The sequence below is a fragment of the Achroia grisella genome, unplaced genomic scaffold (assembly GCF_030625045.1).
Source record: "Achroia grisella isolate CSIRO2021 unplaced genomic scaffold, CSIRO_AGI_Agris_v1 utg511, whole genome shotgun sequence".
NCBI lineage: Eukaryota > Metazoa > Arthropoda > Insecta > Lepidoptera > Pyralidae > Achroia > Achroia grisella.
Window position 1 is genome coordinate 5,347,241 of NW_026712905.1, and position 25,162 is coordinate 5,372,402.

At 31.5% G+C, this 25,162-nt stretch overlaps 1 protein-coding gene across 7 annotated transcripts in view; it reads right to left on the reverse strand.

Moving 5' to 3' along the window:
• LOC131846423 (protein trachealess) overlaps nt 1-25,162 on the reverse strand; it is a 202,478-nt gene that overhangs the window by 44,892 nt on the left and 132,424 nt on the right. Inside the window, exon 1 of one of the 7 annotated variants that reach the window (XM_059195714.1) lies at nt 20,569-21,343. The exons of the other annotated variants lie outside the window; for them this stretch is intronic. Within the exon in view, the coding sequence (XP_059051697.1) occupies nt 20,569-20,792 (224 nt within the window). The 5' untranslated portion in view covers nt 20,793-21,343. Of the gene's footprint in view, nt 1-20,568; nt 21,344-25,162 lie in introns of those variants that run through there. 7 annotated transcript variants of the gene reach the window in all.

The following is a 25,162-nucleotide window of genomic DNA, read 5'->3' on the forward strand; positions in this document are numbered from 1 at the left end:
TCAGGCGGGGCTGTTAATGACCCAATGTTTCAGCGTGTCATTTACATTGCAAATATACTCAATTTACATTAGAGGTGAGCGAGTTTACTCACTTTGTAACCTTTTATATAGTTCCTTGTTGATTTATTTTGTTTCAATTTGCTTAAAGTGACAATGTCACAAAACTGCTATGATACTAAGCAGATATAGTAGGTACTGGTAAAAAGTACATTATAGAATTGGCAGTTTGATATATACCTGTAGAAAAGAAAAATATGACCAATTGATCATCAGTATTGCAATAATCTGTATTCAAAATACCAATAGGTTACAATATTTTTCTTGTGATTAGCTTGCTCTCCATATGAATGGCAGAATAGAAATGATACTATCCAAAAATCCTGTATATTAAATTTTCTATTTCTATTTCTATTTCTATTTCTATTTCTATTTCTATTTCTATTCCTATTTCTTTTTTTGTGAACCTTTTTGAGAGATTTGCAGGTAGTTTAATTATTTTTATTAAATTAATTAATAATTTTTTTGTTCAGTGTACAAAAAGATCTGTTGAGACATTTAAATTGGTATTTTAACAGTTTATTAATACTTAACTATAGGCATGAAAATAATATTGTTATGAAACTACCTACTACCCACTTAGTTGTATTTAACACGATTGTGGTGAATAATAATTGGATATCTTTCTCGTTTAGTTTAGATTCTCTTCTAATGATTTTAATTACAAAATAAACCAAACCTATTACATAAAATTATTTCCCGAAGAAGGTCTCGATTACACGAATAGTAACTTTAAAAGCTCAGTGTACCCTTGATTTTGTCGTAGACGACTAAGGTCTAACGCACCCACTGACTAATGAAACACGAAGCACATCGCCTTTACAGTCAGGGGTGCTAAACCTAGCCAGTAGAAGGTGCATCGTAAGCGATCCAATGATGGGTCTGGTTTACGATCGGGCGCGATTACAGCCGCCTAGCTCCCACGAGTCTGCGTTTATTGACACCTGAGTAAGGCCATTCCGAAATGGACGTCTTCATTCTTCTGTTTACGTGTTGACGGTTTTCTCGTTTTGATGGCCCATTTTCTTTGTGTGATTTGTTTTGTCCTTTCGACTTATGGGTAGTGAAAACTTTGTTTTGTTGTGAATATAAACTACTTGCTTGAAATAAATGACTAAATCAATATTCCTTTAATAAAATAAATAATTTAAAATAACTGTATACGTACTATTTTTTTTATATAAAAGATTAATAAATATAAATCAATATCATTGTTATAACAAACTAGATGAACCAGTTTTATGAGAATCTATTGTACATTAAACTGAATAATTTTCTTCAAGGAGCATACATAATAGAAAGTCAATGCAGTACAGGATAAATTTTTTTATCAATTTTTCAGTATATTTTTTTAATGTATTAGCTTTTTATACATATACTGCAAATCTTATAAAGAAGATTAAACTCTTGTTCCTATGACAGACGTGTATGTAGATATTAAATTTATTACCAACGAGATATAATATACGATATAAATTTATCAGTAAACAGTAAAAACGAATAAGTATACCTACAAAATCCTTATCACAACACAACTACAGCTCTGGGACTAATAACTCTTAAAAATAAAGAAAGCCTAAACAAACCCTTTCTAGATCAAATATCTCGATAAACTTTTGTACAGTTAAAGCATAAAACGAGCAAACCATTGTGCTTGATTTAACGTCGTAGGGTTTGGTCAGTTTTAGTGAAGCAATCGGGGGACGGCTATTAGATTGTTTAAAATAAGTTTAGAGTGACCGAGGGTTGACGGCCCCTGCCTATTATGGACTATTGTACTACTCATTGTTTTTATTAAGGGGTGTGTTATCGTAAGTATTGTGATGATAAAGTTTATTAGAGATTCAATTATGATAAAGTAACTGTAAAGTCTTAAGGATAAGATTTGAAGACACAAAAATTTTGTCATTTTGAATTTGGCCGTCAATCAATAAATTTTGCGTGCCAATTAATATTTCTGACTGATTCTTCAGTTTTTCTTAATTTATTCTAGAGTCGGTGGAAGGCTCCTTATTACCTGTATGAATTCAAATATACACAGGAAAAAATAGGGAGAAGTCAAAAGCCTATTACAGTTATTACCACATTCAAGATAGTTACGACAATTATCTCAGATATGATCTAAATATCATCAATTACCATTTTTTTTCATCTAGGACACATTAGCAAATAGGACAGGATAAGACAGCCTCAAACTAAGTAGATCTTATCTTATGTTTGACACTATGTGTACTAAATAACTGAATAGTAATCAATAAGATACACAGAAAAGCTGCCATAGTGAAATATTTTGACCGTGCGAGAATAGATCACGCTACCATAAATCGTGTACTAAATCGCTAAATCACCAAGGCCGACGAAATCGGATAAGAATGTAATATTAATGGGAAAATAGAAAAAATGTATACATTATTCGTAAATTGCATTACTGGTCTTATATCCGCAGAATTACGCGATAGCTGTTTAGTTCTGAGAGACATTAATTTGACAACGGCCCCTCCGAAATAACTTAATATACTTCGGGCGTACTAATATTCTGCTATGTCAATTTGCCTTATGATATATGGTTACGCGGGATTAGGTACGATGTCAAGGAGTCAAGGGTGATCTATTGTTGTGAGCACAGCATTTTGTTTATAGACTATATAATTTTATATTTTCTAACTAAAATAATTTAGGATTGCGAATACTGATTAGACTATTTGCTTTTGCAGTGGCATGTGCTGGTGGTCACTCTGTTCTCCCATGTTTGAATTTAGTAATTGATCTGAGTTGTTGTAGACATGTATAATATTGATTTGAAAAGAATACAAGCTGAGTTTCATGTCAGTTCTTCTCATCACGAAATCATCCCGAACTGACGGTACATTTGACATATCATAAGAGTCTGTAATAGACCTACTTGAATAAAGATATTTTGAATTCGAATTTGAATTTGATGTTAATGAGTTTGGTATGATGTTTTAAAACTATCATAAGTATATATAAGAAAGCAATTAGATATTAAATAATTTAATAAATCTCGGGTTCGATATCGTCTTGCATTGGCCATGTACCTACTGTTTGTTTACTTAGTTTGGGACTAAATAAAGTTGTGTGTAGTATGTGTATTCAATAAGAATTTATTTACGATTTACTCAAATAATTCGAGTTAAAGTTAAAAATTATTACGCCTATTGCGCCCTATTGACATATCTAATTGTTGTAATAAAAAATACATAAAATTTTATGAAAAAGTTGACTATTATATGAAAAAAACCATGGTAAGTTTTATATCTGTTCTAAAATTTCACTTTGAAATTCTGTCTGTAACTCTGTCTATTAACATACTGGCAGTAAATAAAAATATTTAAACCCATTAAACTTATTACATCGCTTCAAACGATTTGAACTATTTTTTTTTTTAAATAAAAATAACACTCTATTTATAATTGACATGCTGGCACCTGAGAATAGAAATGTAATTGTTTGGCTGAAAGAAAATTTCCAGGGCCGTAAAATACTCAATAAAAGAAAAGAAATAACATTTGATTTTATAAAAAGAAATTCCATTTGAAATTTAAAAAAGGAATAAAAATACTTTTACTATTTCATTTGTAAGTATTGTAGAACAGAGATTTCGTTTTCCATGGTTTCCCGACAAAGTCTATCGTAATGGTTTTTACGATGCATTCGGGACTTTTACACCTAAATAGATAAGTAGTTCACGTTGTTGAAGTTGGCTTTGTTTTAGTTCTTTCGGTATTTTTTTTATAGAAATGTAACTATTATAGCTGCATAAAATTAGAGTTTAGTTTAACTGTTGTAGATTTTGAAGAGTGATAATACCTACATACGTTCAGAGGAAAATAATAGACATACATATAAATGGATTGCAACTTTTACAACTTGATTTTTAAAAAACACTTAATAAAAAATAATTATATAAAATATAAAAGAATTGATTTGTATAGGTACAATAATATATATGATTACAGGAAATTTAAAACATAAATTACATCCTAAATTTCTAAAATTGGTTTGTATTAAATATGTATTTATTGCATAAGTAAAAAAAATAAAGTATACTCATTCTATAACTTCTCGAGTATTTTCTGTCCTGTCCAATTTTTATGACGGACCTCCCTTCATCTTAGAAGTGGCTGTCTTTAAGTGTACACGTACGTGTCTCGACGCCCCGTACACCTGGGAATCGAACCCACAATACGCTACTAACGCCTTGACCCCCTACCTAACCCACCCCTACATACATACATTCAGAAATCAACCTCATCGCCTTATCTTCAAAGATCTATTTGAAAAATACTGAAGGTTTCGAACCGGTCAGTGATGATTGGTCAGTTGCGACAGAAAAAGGTCGTATCTCCTACATATGTTAGTTAAAAATATATCCTTATTGCACCGCTTTAAGATTTAAAATACAATGCAGATATTGAAGAAAAAGAATATTCTTGCAAATTGAAATAGGAGAGCAGTAGAAAAAAGCCTAGAATCGAATCCGGGAACGGTCGTAAAAAGCTAGCCGGCGACCGTGTCGCAGTAGTTACGGTTAATGTGTCCGGGACAAATTGAGTTGTGCCGAGTTGCGCCCCGGTAGGAAAATTAGCTTACCCCAGGGAAAACTATAACTATTGTATAACCGTGGAGACAGGAATTTCATTACGGATGGACTAATTTCGATAAAATTATAAGAAATAAGTGTGCTCCAAATGTGAGGTTTAATATTGTGGATTGCAATTATGTATATGTTTGTTCAATTATCCTAATGACTAACTATACCGGTTTATCTGGCCACAGAGATGGTTCAAAGATTTCCAATTGTACCAATGTTACAATTCAAGCAGCTTCTGTAAGGTTACGTACCACCTTATTAATTTCAATAGTTCAGTTATTTAGCACATTGTCCCATTATCTGATGGTCGTGAGATACGATTAGTCTGGTTGGATTTATAAAAAAAAGGTAAACTTTGTATATTTTATATTTGATATTAACATATATATATATATATATATATATTATCTGTAGCTAGGTGAAGCTACAACACACGTAGGGTGGCTAGTAATAATTGGCTGGTGATCGTGCCCTGTGGCGTACCTTGAGAGAGTTCACTGCCGGTTATAGCAGTGGCCTGCAGTGACTGATGATTATGATATATTCTAGGTCACTCTGGAAAAATGTACCTTTCAAACAGCGAAAGAGTATCTCAAATCGGTACATGTATGACGGTAATGACAACGGTATGATTCAGGAATTTACTTTTTGTTATATTTATTAAAAGGAAGGTAAATTACTGAACCGCTCTGTCTTTAATAATAGTAGTATAGAACTGCCCTATAATATATATATTTGCTGCAGCACGCATGATGAGTGGTAGTAAGTTTAGAATCTATCTAAGAATCTATTTTTAGTTAGAAATATTTACCCCAGTAATGTAGACAACTTTGTAAAAACTGTAGCTTAGCTAAACGCATATAAAAATAAAATTGCAGCGACCCGAATCTTAAGAATTCATACCTAACCGTAGTCTCACATGAATAAGTAAGAAGTCCCTAAATAATGAATCGATTTTAAACCACAAAGCCATCTGCCATTCTAAAATTGCACTTTCACGCATTGAGGACAGATTATCTCAATAAATACAGGTAGCGGGAGATAAAACATGGTTAAATTGTCAACCGTCAGCACTGACGGGTTATGCGTCGACACCTTTTGATTAACCCCTCAAATGCCCTATAACACAGGGGTCTATAATCTTCCTCACGGGTCGTTTGTACCGTGCATGGGAATTTTTGAGTATTTTCTGCTTCAATAGGATTCTGTCTAAACATCTTTGTAATGCCGTCTAAATGTAACATCAGAATATTGTAAAAAGGGACATTTGAAAAGAAAAATCCTAAGTGTGCATTTTTTTTTATTTTATTATTAATTGATATATTGAATTATCGGTATATAGAATTGTTAGGGCCCGAAGAAGGTAACAGAAAAAAATAAAATTTTTAATTATAACATATCTGGTAAAATCTGGCGAAATCGGAGTGGGTAAACCAAATGTTACTTTAACTACAATATTCACTACTCCATTACATTTAACTACTCTATCTTGGAACGTAGTCATGAGTTAAAAATCGCCTGATTTCATATTACTTTGTTGAAAGAAATGAAGATACCTACATATAAATTTACAAGAAAAATAAACCACTTTTTTACTACCCCAGACGTAATAAAGGCGCGGTCTACTGTGTGACAAATATGACGTGTTACATTGTCACTAAAGTGGTTCCACGCCAAATGAGTGCCACTTCACTTGTATGGGGATATTTAATAGCGACAACAATATGCTTTACCATTTTTACCGATTATTGCATTTGAGGGGTTATAAGTATGTATTATAAGACATAATTGTCAGTTGAAACGACTTGCTACGGTCTGGAAGATGAACAAGTTATGAATTTTACTACTCTGTACTTATTTTATATAATAACCATAACTCATAATTAAGATATCCTATAAAAGCTTGTAGATTACTTAATAATTTTTTTCGACGGCTTCGTTGGTCTAGAGGTTTAGCACACCGCTTTAAAAGAAAGAAAGAAAAGAAAGACGCACGGCACAAACATTTGTATTCATGAGTATGATTGTTTGTATCGGTCTGAGTGTTTTTTATGTATAACATGTATATATTTACGAAAAAAAAATGATCTACGTGTTTGTATTAGTTGTCTAGTACCCATAACATAAGCTTTAGCTAGCTGAACTTGGTGTTGTGTGAATTGTCCTAAGATTAAGATTATTATTATAATACAATTAAAAAAAAAGGAATTCAACTCTATAGGTTTGTATGAAGGTATGTCACGTGTATGTAATTATGTCGCTCATTTAATCTAGACAAGTTTACCTGCACGACACTATGCAATTCGAGTACTCATGGGAATTTTCAGAAACATTTACTAAACGAAAATATACGGTATGAATTTCATTTACAAATTTCAATAGACTTGTAGTTAAAGTTAAACAAAATATTTTATTATATATCATCTATAAAAAAAACAATTATTTATGTTATAAAATGTCAAATCACGAGTCATAATGATCTCTCTCTGTGAGTGCGTATCGATTAACATTGCAAATAATAGATGAAAAAAAAGATACGTCACTCCTCCAAAAAGTCTGACTCATGACAATGCTTATCAGCAGGTTTACTGACACCTTCACTAAATTGTATCAAGTCTATAAAACTTTTCAAAGAGAATTCACACCCTACGCTTAAGGGTCGGCTAGTTTTCTTTAAAAGCGCGGATATCTGAACCCTTGGAATTTAGTCAACCGTTCCGTCCCCTGGGCTGCGGAGGGCCCACGGTCACTTAGAAAGGAATTCAAATAAATTGTCATGTATACTTGCATATTGGAATTTAAACTGTATAGTGTATACATATTTACAGTTAATTTAATTGTAGGTAATTAAAGTTATAGTTAGTAGTATATATTAGTAGTAGTATATATAAAAATAAAGGTAATTATAGTTTTGTTTACTAGAAAATTGGATTCAAATTAATTGTCATATTTCAATTTATATATTGATAATTTAATGGCACCCTTAAATTGAACGTAATAAAAAACTTATGTGTGCATCGTACACCTAACACTGAATTAAATCAAAAATTACAAATTTGGAAAATCTACTATAAAGTTTAACCTTTATAGTCTAATTAAAAATATATATATTTTAGATAGCCCAGTATTTTACTAAGTGTGTGATATGTATAAAAATTTTTCTCCTTTTCACCAGAAACTGGATGTTGATAGGAATTCTACCACTGGTTGTACATTAATTTGTAACAAATTTATATTTATTGTTACATTTTGAGGATGTAATGCTTGAGTTTATATCCTTAGAAAAAAATAGTAAAACCTATTTAAATGGTCAACATTTTTCATAATGAAGACAACTATCTCCATATTATGTCATGTATTATGTTATATATAATATATAACATAATACATGATAATCATAAATAATGAGAAGCCATAGTAGGCATAAATGTATCAAACCACTATACTATAGGTATAAGGTCCGGTCTACATGTAATAATGTACTTGAAAATATTTTAATTATATTTATACAAAGTATAACTTCTTTCTATCCGTCAAAATGGTAGAGCGTTTCTTTAACAAACGAAATAGGAATATAAATGAATAGTAATCTCGATCTATTAACTAAACGATCTAATGACGTACCGTCTTATTTATACGCTGGGCATTAAATAAATAAAGGCGAGGGGAGCGCCATATTTGACATAGGAAATGAAAATGTCATCAGCTTATTACGCCTCAGGATTATTGATATTACTTACGATTATTTCCAGAGTTATTGCAGTCGTAGATTCTAATCAAAGAGTAGGTAAATATATTATTTAGTTATCTCCTAAACGGGATTTTTTTGGAATGTGGCAATAGAAAGTGTCACCCGTTGACTGCAAACATGAACATCACCACAGACGTCAAGGTACCTCTCATAGGTACCATACCTGAAGAGTAGGGTTACACTATTATTTCACTGCCTTCAATATACCCTTCAAGTGAAACACTACTTATGAATCCAGTTACTTGGCGGTAGAAATATTTAAGATACCCATACCCATAGACGACTTTCTACAAGATCCATTTCTTGAAGCAAAATTTATTAAATTTCTACAATATTCTCTAACAACGATATATAACGGAAAACCCGTTAAATTTTATGCGTATGATAACCATGTAGATTAACTTATAGAAAACATAATAAACATTTTAAATAAATACCTACATATAGAAAGAGACGTGACAGTCAAAAAATATATTTACTTTGATTGTTAGTATATATGATAATAAAACGACTTTACATTGGTTTCTTTTCTTAAATTCATGCTATTTGTTATCAAAATAGTAATTTAGCTTAAGTAATCGAATTCCGAATAGCAAATTCGTTCTACAATGACAATTTTAGAGGTATATAATTTGAAAATGTCAAAGGGCAATAAAAAATGTATCTCATCATTGCTTTGAATACAGCTGTATGAAGAACGGGCGTGTTAAAGTTTAGGTCACGAGTTGGTCACTTCTAATTTCAGATGTAGAGGTCAGCTGAGCTGTTGAGGAAACAGTGTGAAGTCGATGCAGTCCGATTTACAGGTTTTGATATTTTTACTACTACAATTATTTACTAATTTTTATTAAATATAATTATAAATTAGTAATAAAAATATTAATTAAGAACAACCTGTAAATTACATATAAATATTTGTTAAAATGTACTTTGACTATTACTTTCATTTGAAGACTATAACTTTAATAATATTTTATTTTATCAGACGTTATCATATATAAGTACATATAATACATTAGATAGCAATTGAATAATAATAAAATCATAAACAAATCGTATTTGAACATTATGTATGTATTTAAAAAAAATGTACACGTTGTAAGCATGTCGCCGAGGTATCAAAAATATATTTTATAGAATTTGAGCATCTTTCTCTATGCGTTTGTGTACGCTTATCTCAAAAATATCATAATCACTCTGAATGTAATTGTCTCAGACGTTTAGTGTTTATTTAATTTATTTAAATTAGTACAGAAACAAAAAAGTATAAATTTTACCTACAATAGGTTTCGATTACCGCGCACACACGACGTCACCGTGATAACCAGTAGGTACAAGAATATAATTAAAGAATATTAACATGATAACTTTTCCAAGTATCAAAATCGATCACTGCATGTAGCTAGTTTGGATATAATCAAAGGGCTTCGTCTCACGGGAGAGACATTTTACTGGCTCGCACCCCCGAGATGAAGCTAATATGACTCGGCGAATTTACGAAAGGCTCGTGACATCGTGGTGACGTGGGACCCTTATAATCGTATACCTTGGTAATCAGCTATTTAACTCGTATAGCCAGTTTATGCTTTAACACAATTTCCAAAATCAAATAGGTATGCATCAAAAAGAAATTTAACATAACTGCAATTATTCATGAAACCGTTTCTCAGCTGATAATCTGTATGATTTTGATTATTTACCTCCATATAAGTGGTATAAAAAATGTATTTCTTTTTTTTTTAATGTGAGACAGTTTACTATATTAACCGGATAGATAATATAGCATTATCTAGAGAAATGATTTTTTAAATAGATTTTTACGTTATAAATGTCAATTTACGACTGCGATAAACGGTGCATGGAGGTGTCTTGTGGTTTTAAAGGGGATAAAATATACCCAGTATTAATATACTTATTTATTAAAAAAATATCTACTAGGGTTGGTTTTAGCCACATAAATTTGTCAATTTATGAAGCAACTGATGCATTTCTATTGAAATTGATAACAAATTGTAAAACCCAGTTACATTAAAACTTAGAAATTATGTAAATAGAATTTAAGATTTTGTCTTATATTTAAAACTCCAAAATGTACAATTTTAATGTACAAATCTTATAGTATAGTACAAATTATTATAGGCACAATTTTGCTTAAATTTAACATAAGCCATATGTAAACTGTATTCAACATAAAAATAAATAAATAAATGTTAAATGTCCAGCCCCTGCGTGACATCCCAATGGGACGGATAATTTGGGAGCTGGCCAATTGGTGCTCTTAAACGTGGGTCAAATAATCAAGTCGTATACAATTTTTCTTTGATAAGCATTCTGTAGGATATTGGGGAAGCATGGGGCTGTTGATTAAGTACCTACCTATAATATTTATGTACATGAAATGGTTTAATATAATATCTTAAGACAATTCACACAATACCATTTAATCCTAAACTAAGCAGAGCTTGTGTTATATTAAGCAAATTCATAAGACGCTATATAATAACATGGAGAATGCTAAGAACAACATAAATGTACAAAACACAGGACTATTTTTTACGTAATAACTTCTTTAATACACTGTCCTTATTCCAAACGTTACTATTATTTATTGATTAAAATTATCTTACTCATCTACTGTATAGTACTGTACTGACTAAAAAACAGACAATAAATTCAACCTTAATCTTTATAAATGAGATTGTCTATAATTAAAATATTAATATTAAAACTTAAATTTACAGTGAATATAGTGACCACCAGGCCAGTGACATATGCTATTAAACTAAAGTATAAAATATTAACAATCATAACTATAAAAATTTCGTTAAATAATACAACTTAACGAAATTTATAGTCAGACTATTTGTATATCTATAACATTTGTAAACACACCCCAGTGGACAGTGATCCCGCTTTTTGCAAACAAAAAATGACCAATTTGCTAGACGCGTCGATACAAGCATGAGTAATGGTGGTCCACCTCTTACCAAATTGCTTGCCAAAATGGTTGCGAAACTGGAAAATTGTTTCATTATAAACGCAATAGGCTGGATTTGTTGAGGATAGCGTACTGATGAATAAAACAGTGACGTGGGATTTTGTGGTCCCATGTGATGGGGTATTTTGGGGGATGGATAAATGTTTATGTTAACATTATTACGTGAATATGATTTTGGTATTCTTAAATGAGATTATAACAATTTAGGTAAGACATTTTGAAAGAACAGAAAAAGAAGAAAAAAACTGATTATATCGTCGTCATGCCAGATCTTTTACGGGGTAGGCAGAGAGAAAAGAGTATTAGTGACTTCTGTTCTTACACATGTTAATTTAATAGATTATTATAAAAAACTATAATTCGATTTTAATGATTATTTTTTTACAATGAATTTACAATAGATTTATAAACATTCCCTGATTAATTTTATTTAATTATATGTATTTAATTCTGTATTAAAACAAATTTATGCAGTCACTAATTTGGATAACAAGACCTGTCAATTTAATAAATCATCACCGAGCAACGTTCAGTTTCTATCAAATAAAACTAGTTCTATCGAAATTAGCAATACAAAGAAACTTAGGGGCTGCATTCGTAGCCAATTGAAAGGAGAAGGAAATAATAGTTATTTACAATAATCGGCTGAAGGGACGGCTGATTGCGCCCGGGGCGCGGGAGGCAATTTTTCCCTTATTTTTGTCTATGCCATGTGCCAATTCACTGTCTTTAGTCCTTTCATTACAATTTAAACAATAAGTTAAAACTTCTTCATTCTCTACTAAGAATATAAAATATCCATGAAACATTATAGTTGCCATGCTTAAAAAAATTATGTTTACTCGGTAGTCTGAGAATAGGTTGTTATCTATTTCTTAATCACCTAATTGATAAGGATGGTCTACACCAATTTTATTTATTTTAATTGTTTATGATTTAATATTAAAACTATATAGGTACAACCCTAATTTTCACCATTCTACCGTCAAGCCCTATTATTTAATCGCGATATTAGTACTATAATTTATATGGAAAAACAACGTTTGCCAGATCAGCTTGTAATAAGCAATAATAAGTTATTCAATATATTGTATGTTAAAAAATAGAAAATACTCATACCATTCCTATAGCAAAATACAGTTAAGGTACCGGCAACCCTTACACACCCCACATTACTGCATATTCAAGCGTAAAAGAAAGAATTAAAACAACTGGGGGTCAGTACAAAAGTCCATTGATGAGGTAAAGGGGAAATAATAGATCATTTTCGGGACACTTGTCCTCCAGTTAATCCCGACTGGTCGGCTCTTGATCGATGGAACTCTCCCTACAGATAGACCGTAGTAATTTCTATAGGAATTTAAATGGACGTTTGATATTATATTGAGTTTCGATTCAGTCGAAATACGAGTATCGACGGCATCGCTGATGATCGCAGATTCGATTCCTTGCACGTTGCAAACATTTGTAGTCATGAATATGATTGTTTGCATTAGTTTGGGTATAATACCCATAGTATGTACTATATTTATAAAAAAAATGTATTTAAGTATTGCTATGATATCACAAGTTCTGCTTAGCTTGAGACTAAATGGCGCAGAATAAATTTTCCAGGGTTATTATTATTAACAAGCAATAGTTTATTATTATTCACTCACTGACACAGGTTTAGTATTATATATACGATGTCTAAGTGAATTCGTTTTTGTATATAAATAATATACAAAAACAAATTCATTCAAACGAGTTCCATTTTGCCGGTACAGTTCAGTCAATGCCACAGATAAGACATATTGGAACTTTTATTATCAGAGATAGAAGGCATTGTGATTAGAATTTTATATTTAGAAAGGTATCTAGTTGTGTTTGGTGTCTTCTATGGATCGTAAAATTTCGCTGGTGACATATGAGCGTGAGCGTGAGCCTTTTACTTTTACTAATTACACGCATATTTTACTTTTGTATTTTACTATATTCATTAACACAGCTTATTAAACCCCTACATAACATATCTACAAATTATATACAGAAAAATCTTAAGTATAATATTATTGTGTATAGACAAGAGAATATAATTACAAAAAAGGTCTAATAAAATTAAAGAAATTTCGAGTAATATTACTTTAGATTAAAAAAAAACAACTGCAAGGAAAAGTTCGATGGTAACCGCAGAGTTGGAATCATCGTGTATAAACGTCTCATTTTATTTTTTATTCCGCTATAATGACAGGCAATGCTTTTGTAAATCGATATTACAGCTACTTTTTATGGCGTATTATTTAGTTTTTTTTTTTCATATATATAGGTATTAACTACTGTAGGCACAGTTGTGTAAGCATTTACAATAATTATTGTTAAAGTGATATTTTGAGTTATAGGAACACATTCTTCAATTAGTAAAGTTAGAGAAATTTAAATTAATCAATTATATAAAGTATTTGCAAATTTATGGAAATAGGGAAAATTGGTCATTAAGTGAGTACCTACTACTGTTTTTTTTATGGATGATAATGGAATTGTGCATCCGCCGGTTAACGATTTATGCTGGCGGGGCACCAGTGGAGTATGATAAGATGAGCATGAGGTCAGGTCAGTTAGCCCATCGTGACGAATTCACCAGGAATTTATCAGGAGAATTTCCGGGGGTGGGGGGAACCGCGTGGAGGTCAATCTGATGATACTTTGCTCCCCATTAAATGGTCCGTCAGCTTGTTTACTGTCCTATTTTGTATATAAAGTCAAGGTCAAAGCTAACTATTTTGATTTTATGTTTATTACATTTAGCGTAATTGAGATTTAAGAAACTTGTATTTTTATTGCGTTTTTTTTTACTTTAATTATTTTTTTTAGGAATATTGGCACAAAGACATTATACCTTTCTATATCTTACACTATACCTAATCTATCTGTCTGTTCATCGGTGTAAAAACTCCAATGGGTAGAGGGCGCGACGAATTATAGTGACTCAACAGTTTGAGGCTGATTGAGGTCGGTTGCTGTTATACAGGCTGTTCTTAAATAACATATTCATATATTCATCTTAATAATAATATTCGTACATAATGATGAAAAAAAAATCTTCGATCAGTGATCAGTGATCTAGCGATTTCGCACCTCTTTTCTATATTTTCTATGTATATTGTGTATGTATTTTTATTAAAAAAATATACTGAACGTTAATAAAAATAAATTACAAAGTAATTTTTTACACAAGTATAACATTTAATGATTTGACTTTACAGTCATACTGGGTTATACTAACACTAATAATAAATAGAACACCCTGTAAGTTATTGATAAAAAAACCAAGACAAACTGTAATAGATCCATATATTCAAAGAAGGGCCGGGCTATCATTTTGTAGCTTCCGATAACTTTGATTTGCTACACATCAAATTTTCAAACCCGTTACTGCAACCATATAGAGTTGAGAATTGCATGGTAGCGTTTCTACAAATAGCAAATAAGCATATTTTATAGAACGGTCAATCCCAATCGGTCAGTCCATTGATATTTAGTTGTAATAACCCGGATATTGATATTGCGTTTTTTGCTAACGCTCACTTTATTTATGCTTGGGTGTTTGATATAACTAGCACGGGATGAACTATAGTCTTGGTATTGTAATGGATATTGCTTTTTATAAAAAGGTAATTCAATGTTTGAAAATATTTCGTCTATAGAATGTCAAGAAAATTATGTTGCCAGTAGGTATATAAATAGCCTAGCGAAATACATAGCCTCTTATTTATAAGAACTAAAATCTTTTACCCATTTCAAACTGTTCATATGTTTTCTCTTACATTTTTAATAACAATGAAAGTACCAATTTAATCAAAGCTGTGTTTATAAATTTTATTCGATGTTTTTTATATATAAAGTTGATCGAGACAAAACCGATACAAACAATCATACTCAGGACTACAAATGTTTGTACCCTGCAAGGAATCGAACCTCCGACCATCAGAAGTAAAGCAGTGTGCTAGGCCGCTGAACACCGGCCATAAAAAAATATAAATACAATAAATATAAATGGTATTTAGTTGAATTTCAGTCCCATTCGATATTAATAATCAACTACTACTACTATAATAGTTTCGTATATTTTCGTTATTTTTTAGTACCCTTTCTAATTGATAAATTTCCCATAAACTACAATGAGATCCTGTTACTAAGCTGTTACGCGCTCTCTTAGTTCTGAATAGTTTCTATATTAGTAGATATACCTACATTAGATATCATATGACACTGTCATGTCCTAATTGTATGGCTTAATATCTTCTTATTATATTTTTTTACTACAGATAAAAAAAAAGAACACAGAAAACCAAAATATATAACTAAATTTACCAATATTACGATATACTATACCTATCTTATAAGTAATATAGTGTGAATTATATAATATGTGTTTATATTATGATTTCACGTATTTTTTTGTTTTTTGTGTATTTATCAGTACAAACTCACATCAAAATTTGGACAGTAGAATATTTAAAATTTCATTTCTCATATAAAATTAGCAAAACCAAAAACTCGTTACTGGAACAGTAACTAAAAAATAAAGGTAACTACTAAAAATAACATGTTATTCCCATTACAAGTCTAATTGCGGTTGCATCTTACTAAAGTCGATGCCACAGTGGAGCGTTTTTTCGACACGATTGTGGTCGGGGAACCGTTTTTTGCTCGCTCAGGTGCAACGATTGAATTCTACTTTTATTCACGTAAATATCAGGGATTTTGTTACTGTTTAATGGTGTCGGTATTTTTATTACAGGTACCTATCTACGCTTCTTTGGAAACGTTTATTTATCGGATTTGACGTATTATACCCACTTATATACTATTTATTGTCATATTATGATGCGATTATTATTATAAAGATATATTACTACGTTACCTGTCTTGTACCTATATATCTTCAGTGAATTAAAAAATGTTTAGTGTATAGATATATGTTTAAAATAATTCTGTAACACATCATATACATAAAATAAATCTATAGGTAGATTTATGTTCTTAATTCTACTCTTTATCTAATATTATAACTATTTTTACTTAAAGGAATCATACCTTTAAAAATGAGATCTAACTATCCAGTATTTCATTAGTTTGTTACCTGAATATGGCCCCTGTCTGCCATACCCTCTAAATAAATGGCATTTATAAATAAACTGACTAAAATATCAATTTATTTTGTTAGGGTTTTTTCGTATTAAAAAAAAAGATTCATTCGACGCGATTACAAAAATTATTATCTAAGTAGGTATTAAAAAAGATATAGGTTACCTAAAAATATAAGATTATTGGAGGTAATTCTTAAGTATAACAGAAAAACGGTTGTTTAAGAAGTACGAACGTACGTACCCGAAAATACCACTTTAACTATATAACTATACAACTGTTAGTATTAAATATACTTTTGTTGTAAATACCTACATTCAATATACATAAAAAACTGCCAGACGATCATACTCAATCAGCCTAGACAACTACTCAAATATTTGTACCGCAATCGAATCCGCGACCATCAGGAAGTAAAGTGTGTGCTGAACCACCGTGGCCGTCAAATTAACTAGGTACTTACTAACAATCTCCTGCCCCCAGTGAGTTAGATTTAATAGAGATATTCAATGGATATAGTAGGAGCAAATATAATTTATTGTCTATAATAGTTTCAACATTCAATCACATCACAATTGTGGGCGATAACCGAAAACGAAATCAGAAAATTTGTGTAAATATATATCATTATATAAATAATACAAACTAGAGTCAGGAACAATAGAGAAACGGACAGGGAACAATAGAATAGAATAAGATAATCGAAATTTAAAACTATATGAATATAGTAAAGACTAAGTGGCTGTATTCCACTGTATCTTATAAGTCTATTTTTTGTTAAATTTAAACGTAGTAGATAATTATTTTTTATTTCCACCAATGTATACATATCTAATAAGGTATATTATTAAATAGAGCATTATGAGCCGAAAATAAACAATACAACAAGCCATTGTAAAGTATTGTGTAGACTACACGTGTTATCTTGTTTAGTTACGGTCTTTATTTTTCAATCAAAATATTTTAGAATACGGATATGGGCTTTTTTGTTTTTGAATTTTCGATTCGTTTTTTTGGTTGCTTAGAAATTTTGATGAAGTGTGAAAGGGTTCTTATCTTGCGCGATTGAGTCAAAAGGCTTTTTGTTTCGGATTTTTAAGTTAAAGGAGTAGGTACCTCCGTTAGTTAGTTATTTGAGAAATAAAATATTAAAACAGATGGTTGAAATCTTATTACAAACTAAATGTGTGTTACATACCATTTATTTCCCGTTCTTATAAGAATGCTAAAATGCTTAAGCTATAAAATAAATCTAGATAAATAAAGATTAATGTTATTTTTGCCAACAAAATGTTGTAAGTGATACGATACCCACGTCTGTAGCTATGTTTTAATGTTTATTGGAGAAATGTTTCAGTTTAAATTTGTGTTTCATGTACATCAAAATATCCTTACTAATATTATAACTGCCAAAGTAACTCTGTCTGTCTGTCTGTCTCGCTTTCACGCCAAAACTAATAAACCGATTTAAATAAAATTTTATACACTCATAGTCTAGACCCTGAGAAAGGACATGCTACTTTTTAATGCAAAAAAAGGGTTCTAAGGGCTTGAAAGGGGAGATAAAAGATTGTATAGTAGTATCGTCATTTTTAAAGCTAGAAGTTAGAAACTTACCTTTTAGACTGTTAATTAGATATAAATAAATATATCATTCAATGTTTGTATGAAAAATCGTTATTCATCGCCTTTTCCACGCGGACGCGAAGCCGCGGGCACAGCTACACAGTATACTAGCTACATATATACAGTATACTAGCTACCTATATAGATATGGGTCTAGGTAGACTCTGAAAAAGGGTGAACACAATACATATAGGTCACAGTGCTACAGGTCTAAGCTTCTGACAATAGCCAAAACCCTAAAATAATGAATATTACCTATATTTTAAAATATGAAATTTTTGGACACTACAATCTCCATTCAAGGTTTACCAGTAGATTAACGCAATTCAAGTTTATGGCTACAACGTCTATAACGTAACCAACACTCTAACTACACCAGTCAATGAAATAACCGGACTTTTATATTACGCGGCCAGCGGCGTAGATACCGCACAATCAATTTTGATCTTTGAAAGCATATCTATCTTCCTATTTCATACCATATTTTCTTTAGATTGGGCAGACAATGTTTTAGTATATATCTAGACCATTTTATAATTTCCTCAAGTTACTTTATAAATTAGAATTATATAATAGTAGGTATATTATTTATACGTCGTCAACTTGTTCTTCTTTACTTTTTCTTTCATTTCAGATGGTACACTGTTTTCAAATTGAATGTGTGCCTACTTAACAGCAGATCTGCATTCTCAATTAAAGAATACTAGACCGAATTGGTTTGTAATATTTTTTGCTAAACAGATATCTAAATGCTGTTAGAATGAACGTTACAAAAAATTGGTCCAGTTGATGCAACAAAATTCACGATCCAATTAACTTTTGACATATACCTACTTGATAACAAGTATGTATTGTTGTTTAACAGTACAATCCGTATATCTCATTACGACAATATGGCTGCTTCTGGGAAAACGACAAATTACGAAGGTGAACTTGATGTAATGATGTCTTATACAGAAATATTGTCTTGTTTAAATTATAGAGCTGACTCAGATTTAGATCTGCTCTTAGCATTTTTTGGATTTATGGGCTTTCGGTTGAGTAAATTTGTTTCGTGTGTCATAATATTAAATGTAATATGTAGCAGATTGTTTATACCTAAAATAAATGGTGTCATATTTTTGAAAACTTTGCATGAATTACTAAGATCGTAATTTATGTAAAGTTGTCACTTAATAATTAGGAGATCATTTGGAGGTAATCGTCTTATAATTTTAGGGAGAAATAGATTTTTTTTATTTATTTAAAGTAAATAATAATTGGACCAAAGTAAAATTTGGTCCAATTATTATGTTATGTGATTTAAGAGGCATATATAAAATTAACTAAAGATTTGTAAAATAGATCTCAGTTCCTCGTATTATTCATAGAACAAGGGAGGCTGGCGTAAATATAAACAGTCATGATGTGATACCATCTTAATATCTGTTAGTAACTTGTTTCGTCCACGCTTGTATTTCTTTTCATTTACATCTAACCATTTTTCATTGTAATGTCATGTTAATACTTTTATTCACAACAAAGATTTCTGTTTTAGTTACGAAAATTGTTCAAAATGCTCTAAGTACAAAATATGTCTAAATAAGTAGATACCCATTAATAGCCAACAGGTTTTTGTAAACTGAATTTTGAGACAATAAATATTAAATTTAAGTAATGTATGTCAGTTCCTGCAGTGCCTAAACTAATTACAGTAGAATTATAATAACTTTACAGTTTTGAATCAATTTGTGTATCACATTAGTAGTCACATAGATGAATAAGATTTGTACTTTCTTAAACGAAATAAAAGTGGATGTTTTAGATATCATTATGAATAAACTGTTATTACTTCCTGTCCACCTTTTGTCAAATATATGAGGCAATTTGTCTCAACACAGGTACCTATGCTAGTACAAACTATAATAACGCTAGGAACCAGTATAACAATGTCATTGAGATAAGAATCAGGAAATTCAGCGTTTTACAAATGTACATTTATAACTTTATTATCTTGTTTTTATTTCATTAAAGATGGCTTAGGTATCTGGAAAAAAAATGTTACTTACTAGTACTGGGCTAGTAGACGACATACGACTTCAATAAACACCAAATAATCAGTTCATACGACAACATTAATTGGTATTCTTTTTTTAATAAGCTATATTAGAATAAGCACGACTATATATCTACATATAAAAAATAAAATTAATGCAACACAATATAAAGCAATTAAAATTAACTATTTAGTAGCTTCTATCAACTTGTATGTGGACATTAAATCATAAATGATATTTAGAAAAAATATAGGTATATATATTTACAAAAATAGAACGTAGTTTTATGAATATAAGTTGTTAGAAACTTTTAAAGAAATAATAACTAAAAATAAAAAATATAAAGAAAAATGAAACGTGCCCAGGTTCGAGATGCGATTGGTTGGATGCTTGTTGCTGCCGACAGATATCCGGGCTTGTCTGTACGAACCAGGAATGGGTGAAAGCTGGATTTAGCCCTGGATTGAGGCCAGGCCCGGGCCCAGGCAGGCCCATCACGCCCGGTAGCCCGCCAGGCCGCTGGTGATGATGAAAACCAGCGGAAGCCACCGCGTAGTCCATAGCTACCGCTTGATACGGCAACATTTTCACTTAATCACTATTTGCAATTAAATTTAATTTAGTCTGTGACAATTTCACTTAAAAGTTCCCGCGCTTTTGAACACATTTTGAATATTACGAACGATCAAGATTAGTTCGTTCGTGTATACTTACTGTTTACAGTCACAGTTCCATTTTCAAATTAGCAACACAATCACTATTTTCTAGTTTTTTTTATAGTCAGCTGTTTGTAAATAAAGTGTAACGGTTGTTGACAGTTCTTGCAACTTACTTTAAATGTTTTTCTCCAGTCCAGTTTGCTACTGAAACTTTACACTTTATGGCGCTTCGGAGTCGGATGTCGTATCATGTAAGAGCCGTTTTCAGTTAACAAACAAACACCCGCTCTATTTTCGTGGTGATCATTTACGAGGTTAGCTATTCACAGGGGAAAAGTCACGCACAGCCACCCACTTAATAAATATTCTGGGCATATATCCGTTTTTACGCGGACGTGACTGACGGGATACTGTCCGCTTTTCACGTACGGAACGCGCGGCCGATTATCGAAAACAGTTGCATGCGTCCCCCTCCTATGGCCACGAACGTGCAACTGAAACCAGGCACGCGCGCCAAACGCGACTCTATCACACTCAGCCTAGACATACCGTTCGGGAAATTAGAGAAGGACGCAGCGCTACATATGAGAGGGACAAAAATCGATCGGACGTCATCGCAAGTTAAAAGCCTGCGTCGTTACACGGGCCGTAATAGGCGGTTACGTGATTGGGCGTGGCCTGCCCTATTAAGTTGAATTGTCGCACTCTGATTGGTTGAAATTGGTAGTAGTCGTCTACGTGATATGTTCAGGAATACGTTTATAGCTGGCGTTCATAGAATATAATAAGTAAGTTGTAGGTTGGATGCGCGCCAGTTGCGGAGATGCGGCGTGTTGCGGTTTCATTCCCGATTCGCGTAATGGTTTTTAATTATTACTTCGGGGACCGTTAATAGGTTAACATTGCGTGCTTAGCCTGTTGCTGAATATTAAAATGGATGCGTTCAGTGAATGAACGTACGAGATATGGGCGGGGCCCGCACGCACCTTGCAAACAACGGCTTATATTGATTGACAACTTGCCCGCTATAGCAATACTATGTTTCGTGGGAATTCAACCGAAAATACACATTTTAAACAATTTATACGTCGATTTAATGACTATACATTCATAATCTCTACCATTAGTACCTTCGTGAACTATTTGCTGAACTTAGTAGGACACATGTCTACTTATCTTTGGCTCGTTAATCCCATTATGACGTAGTGGTTACTTACTCCTTTCTCCGTAAGGTCATAAGTTCGATTCTGGTCGCCACCAAATAAACTGTGTCTCAATTTATACTTATTTCTTATTCAGGGAGTCGTCGAGATATAAAATAGTAATAATTTCTAACCATCACCATATTTTCGAAAATTATCTACTTACTTATATATTTAAATTTAATTAAATTATTATTTCAATTATAATTATAGGTAGATAGGTACATAATATAGAGATATCCCTAGTTAAGTAGGTACTATTTACATAAATAGAAATGTAGTTATACCTACATATTACTTGTTTTATAAGTAGAAGTACCTACCTACGGTCTAAATTATAGAGATATAGGTAGTTCCTACCAAGAACTTAATACCTTAACTAGCTATTGCTAGGTACTATAGAGTCTGCCCTAAAGTCGGTATGAATACTACCTCAGTACATATTAATTCTCCTGTTTTATGTAGGTACTGACCCTTATAAATAGTTAACAGTACTTAAGTAGATACCTACTTAAGGTATTCGTAGCTATCTATCTATGTACTAGATTGCATGTCAATGTATACCGTATTCAGTAGTAATAAAGTTGCTAATATATTATCTACCTAAGACCAGTCTACTGCTTACTTCATATTCATTCAACTGCTGTATTCATAGGTATATAAGATCAATACGTTTATCTATTAATAGACATGTAGGTAGTAAGAATTGGTGGGTGATACTTTGAGATAGGTAGAGTAACAATCTTATTATTGGCAAAACTGGACTTATCTCTAAAAGAAATCTCTACTAGACAACCAAACATAGCGCGGCATAGCTAGGAGTTAGAGGGTAATACTAGAGCAATTAACAATAGGATCCAATAATAATAATTTATAGTAATTGTATAAAATTAAATAACTTAAACTATTATATATTAGTTTAATTTGTGGAATTTTAAATTATTATTTTTAAAGGTGGACTACCTTTGCTCACATTGCTGTATTTATGATACTGCATCTCAAAGTACAATAAATAATATAATTACCTATAATACACCTATTAATAGAATAATAAAAATAATTCTAAAACCCTAATTAAAAATTGTTTGCAAACACTAAATATTCATCGCAGTAAAACATAGCCCTTACAAAAAGCCACAATACTGAATAGGTACCTGTCGCATTATAAATAAATGCCTAACTTCCACAACAATAATATCTTCATATAGCACAACCTTACCCACACTTGGCTATGGCCCGTGTGGGTGAGTATCACCTTCTTTTAAACAAGTTAAAAGAAGAGAATAGAAAAGAGACATAAAAATATAAAGATATAATATAGAGATATAATAATATTTATTCATTTTACACAATCATTAATTTATAGGCCGTAACATCTGCGCTATGGGAATACTTGTGTTACAGAATATTTAATTACAGTATCAATAGTCTCTACCTTAGATAGAGTCAACTTTCTACACAAAAATTTTTGATTCAATAAAATTAATTTAAGGAGAATTCTCGAAGAAATCTTTATCAAGCAGGTATCTCGCTTTCACATTAACACAATCGCGCAACGGTACTATCTTCAGTCACGTCTCTTTAAGAAACGACCCACTCAGAAAGTGTCATACGGGGTAGAGTTGACGGTACTAGACCCTGTGGACGATCAAGTCACAGCAGCGGTAGGCGGTCTACTCCACGAGTGTACCAGAAAGGCAGCCAGTAGGGAGAAATAGCGAGCTGTCTTAAGGCGGATGGCAACTGCCTCTCACTCCACTACATAATGACCATGACCGTTCTGTCAAGAGCGTATCGAATAAGAAGAAGCGGAATCATGTTGGTGATCATTGTATAAACTTAGATTTCTTATTTTATTTCTTATATTTAAATAAAAAATTATACATCTAAGAGTATAGTAACATAATTTTTAGCGTTACACAGACGATAAGTCTTTTTAAACATATAACTTATAACAAAATAATATATAGATACAATAAATAGGACGATCAATAATTAACTCTCCTATAAACTTAGTAAATATTTAATTAAACACTGAATCTTAACTAGAGACACAAGAAGAATAACTAAACAGTCATCCGATGAAGAAGAGACTTTGAAAATAAGAAATACTTTTTATACCTATTCAACCAGTTACCAGGTCGCAAGTTCGCACTAGCATGACGTATCCGTCAGGCAGGAGTTGGCCTGCAGCCGCTCCATAAGTCCTTGGGTTTGGAAAGCCATCTACACTCGCCCCTAACGTCCGGTGAAGCTGTAAAGGCCAGCTGCGGCCAAGAGCATTAGAGTAGTCCGAAAAAAAAGACTAGCATGAATTCAATTATTATTGGGAATATCGGCTTTTACCTACAATAATATCTATGTATCTATCACCTTCTTATGTATGTATATATATGTTCTGTAATAATTTCTGTAACTAATGGATACTGAAAACCTTATCGAATTCAGTTATGAAGTCTTGATAATTCTTGTATGCAATTAACCGACAGAAAGTTGATATTTCCGTTATACTATTATTTCTAAAAGTGTCTTTACTAATTATAAACTAGCTATGATCGCAGCTTCACCCGCATCAAATTTATAGCTTACGTTTTATTATGATATAAGCTGTATTACTGTAAAGTTTTGGAAGAAGTAAGCATTATATGTACTACTATTTATAGAAGTATTTTTACTAATTATAAACTAGCTATGCCAACTTCACCCGCATGAAATTAATAGTCTATATGTTATTCTGATGTATAAGCTGTATTACTGTAAAATTTCATCAAAATTCGTTCAGTAGTTTTTGCATAAGAGAACGTAACAAACATGCACCTATCTATAAATTCATCCATACTCACAAAGTTTCGCGTTTATAAAATGAGTAAGATATAACATAATATATTGATTGGTTCGTTTATTATCTTTTACGATAATTGTGAGGACTATACACTATATAATATGGTTAAAATATCTGTGAAGGTTAGATTTAGGCTTTTTTATGAACAAACTTAATATGATAATTCTTAACCTGGATTGATTTTATTAGTCAGTACCTATTTACTTGCCAGTAGGACAATGGTAGAAGTATTTATTCATATTCCTAGATATT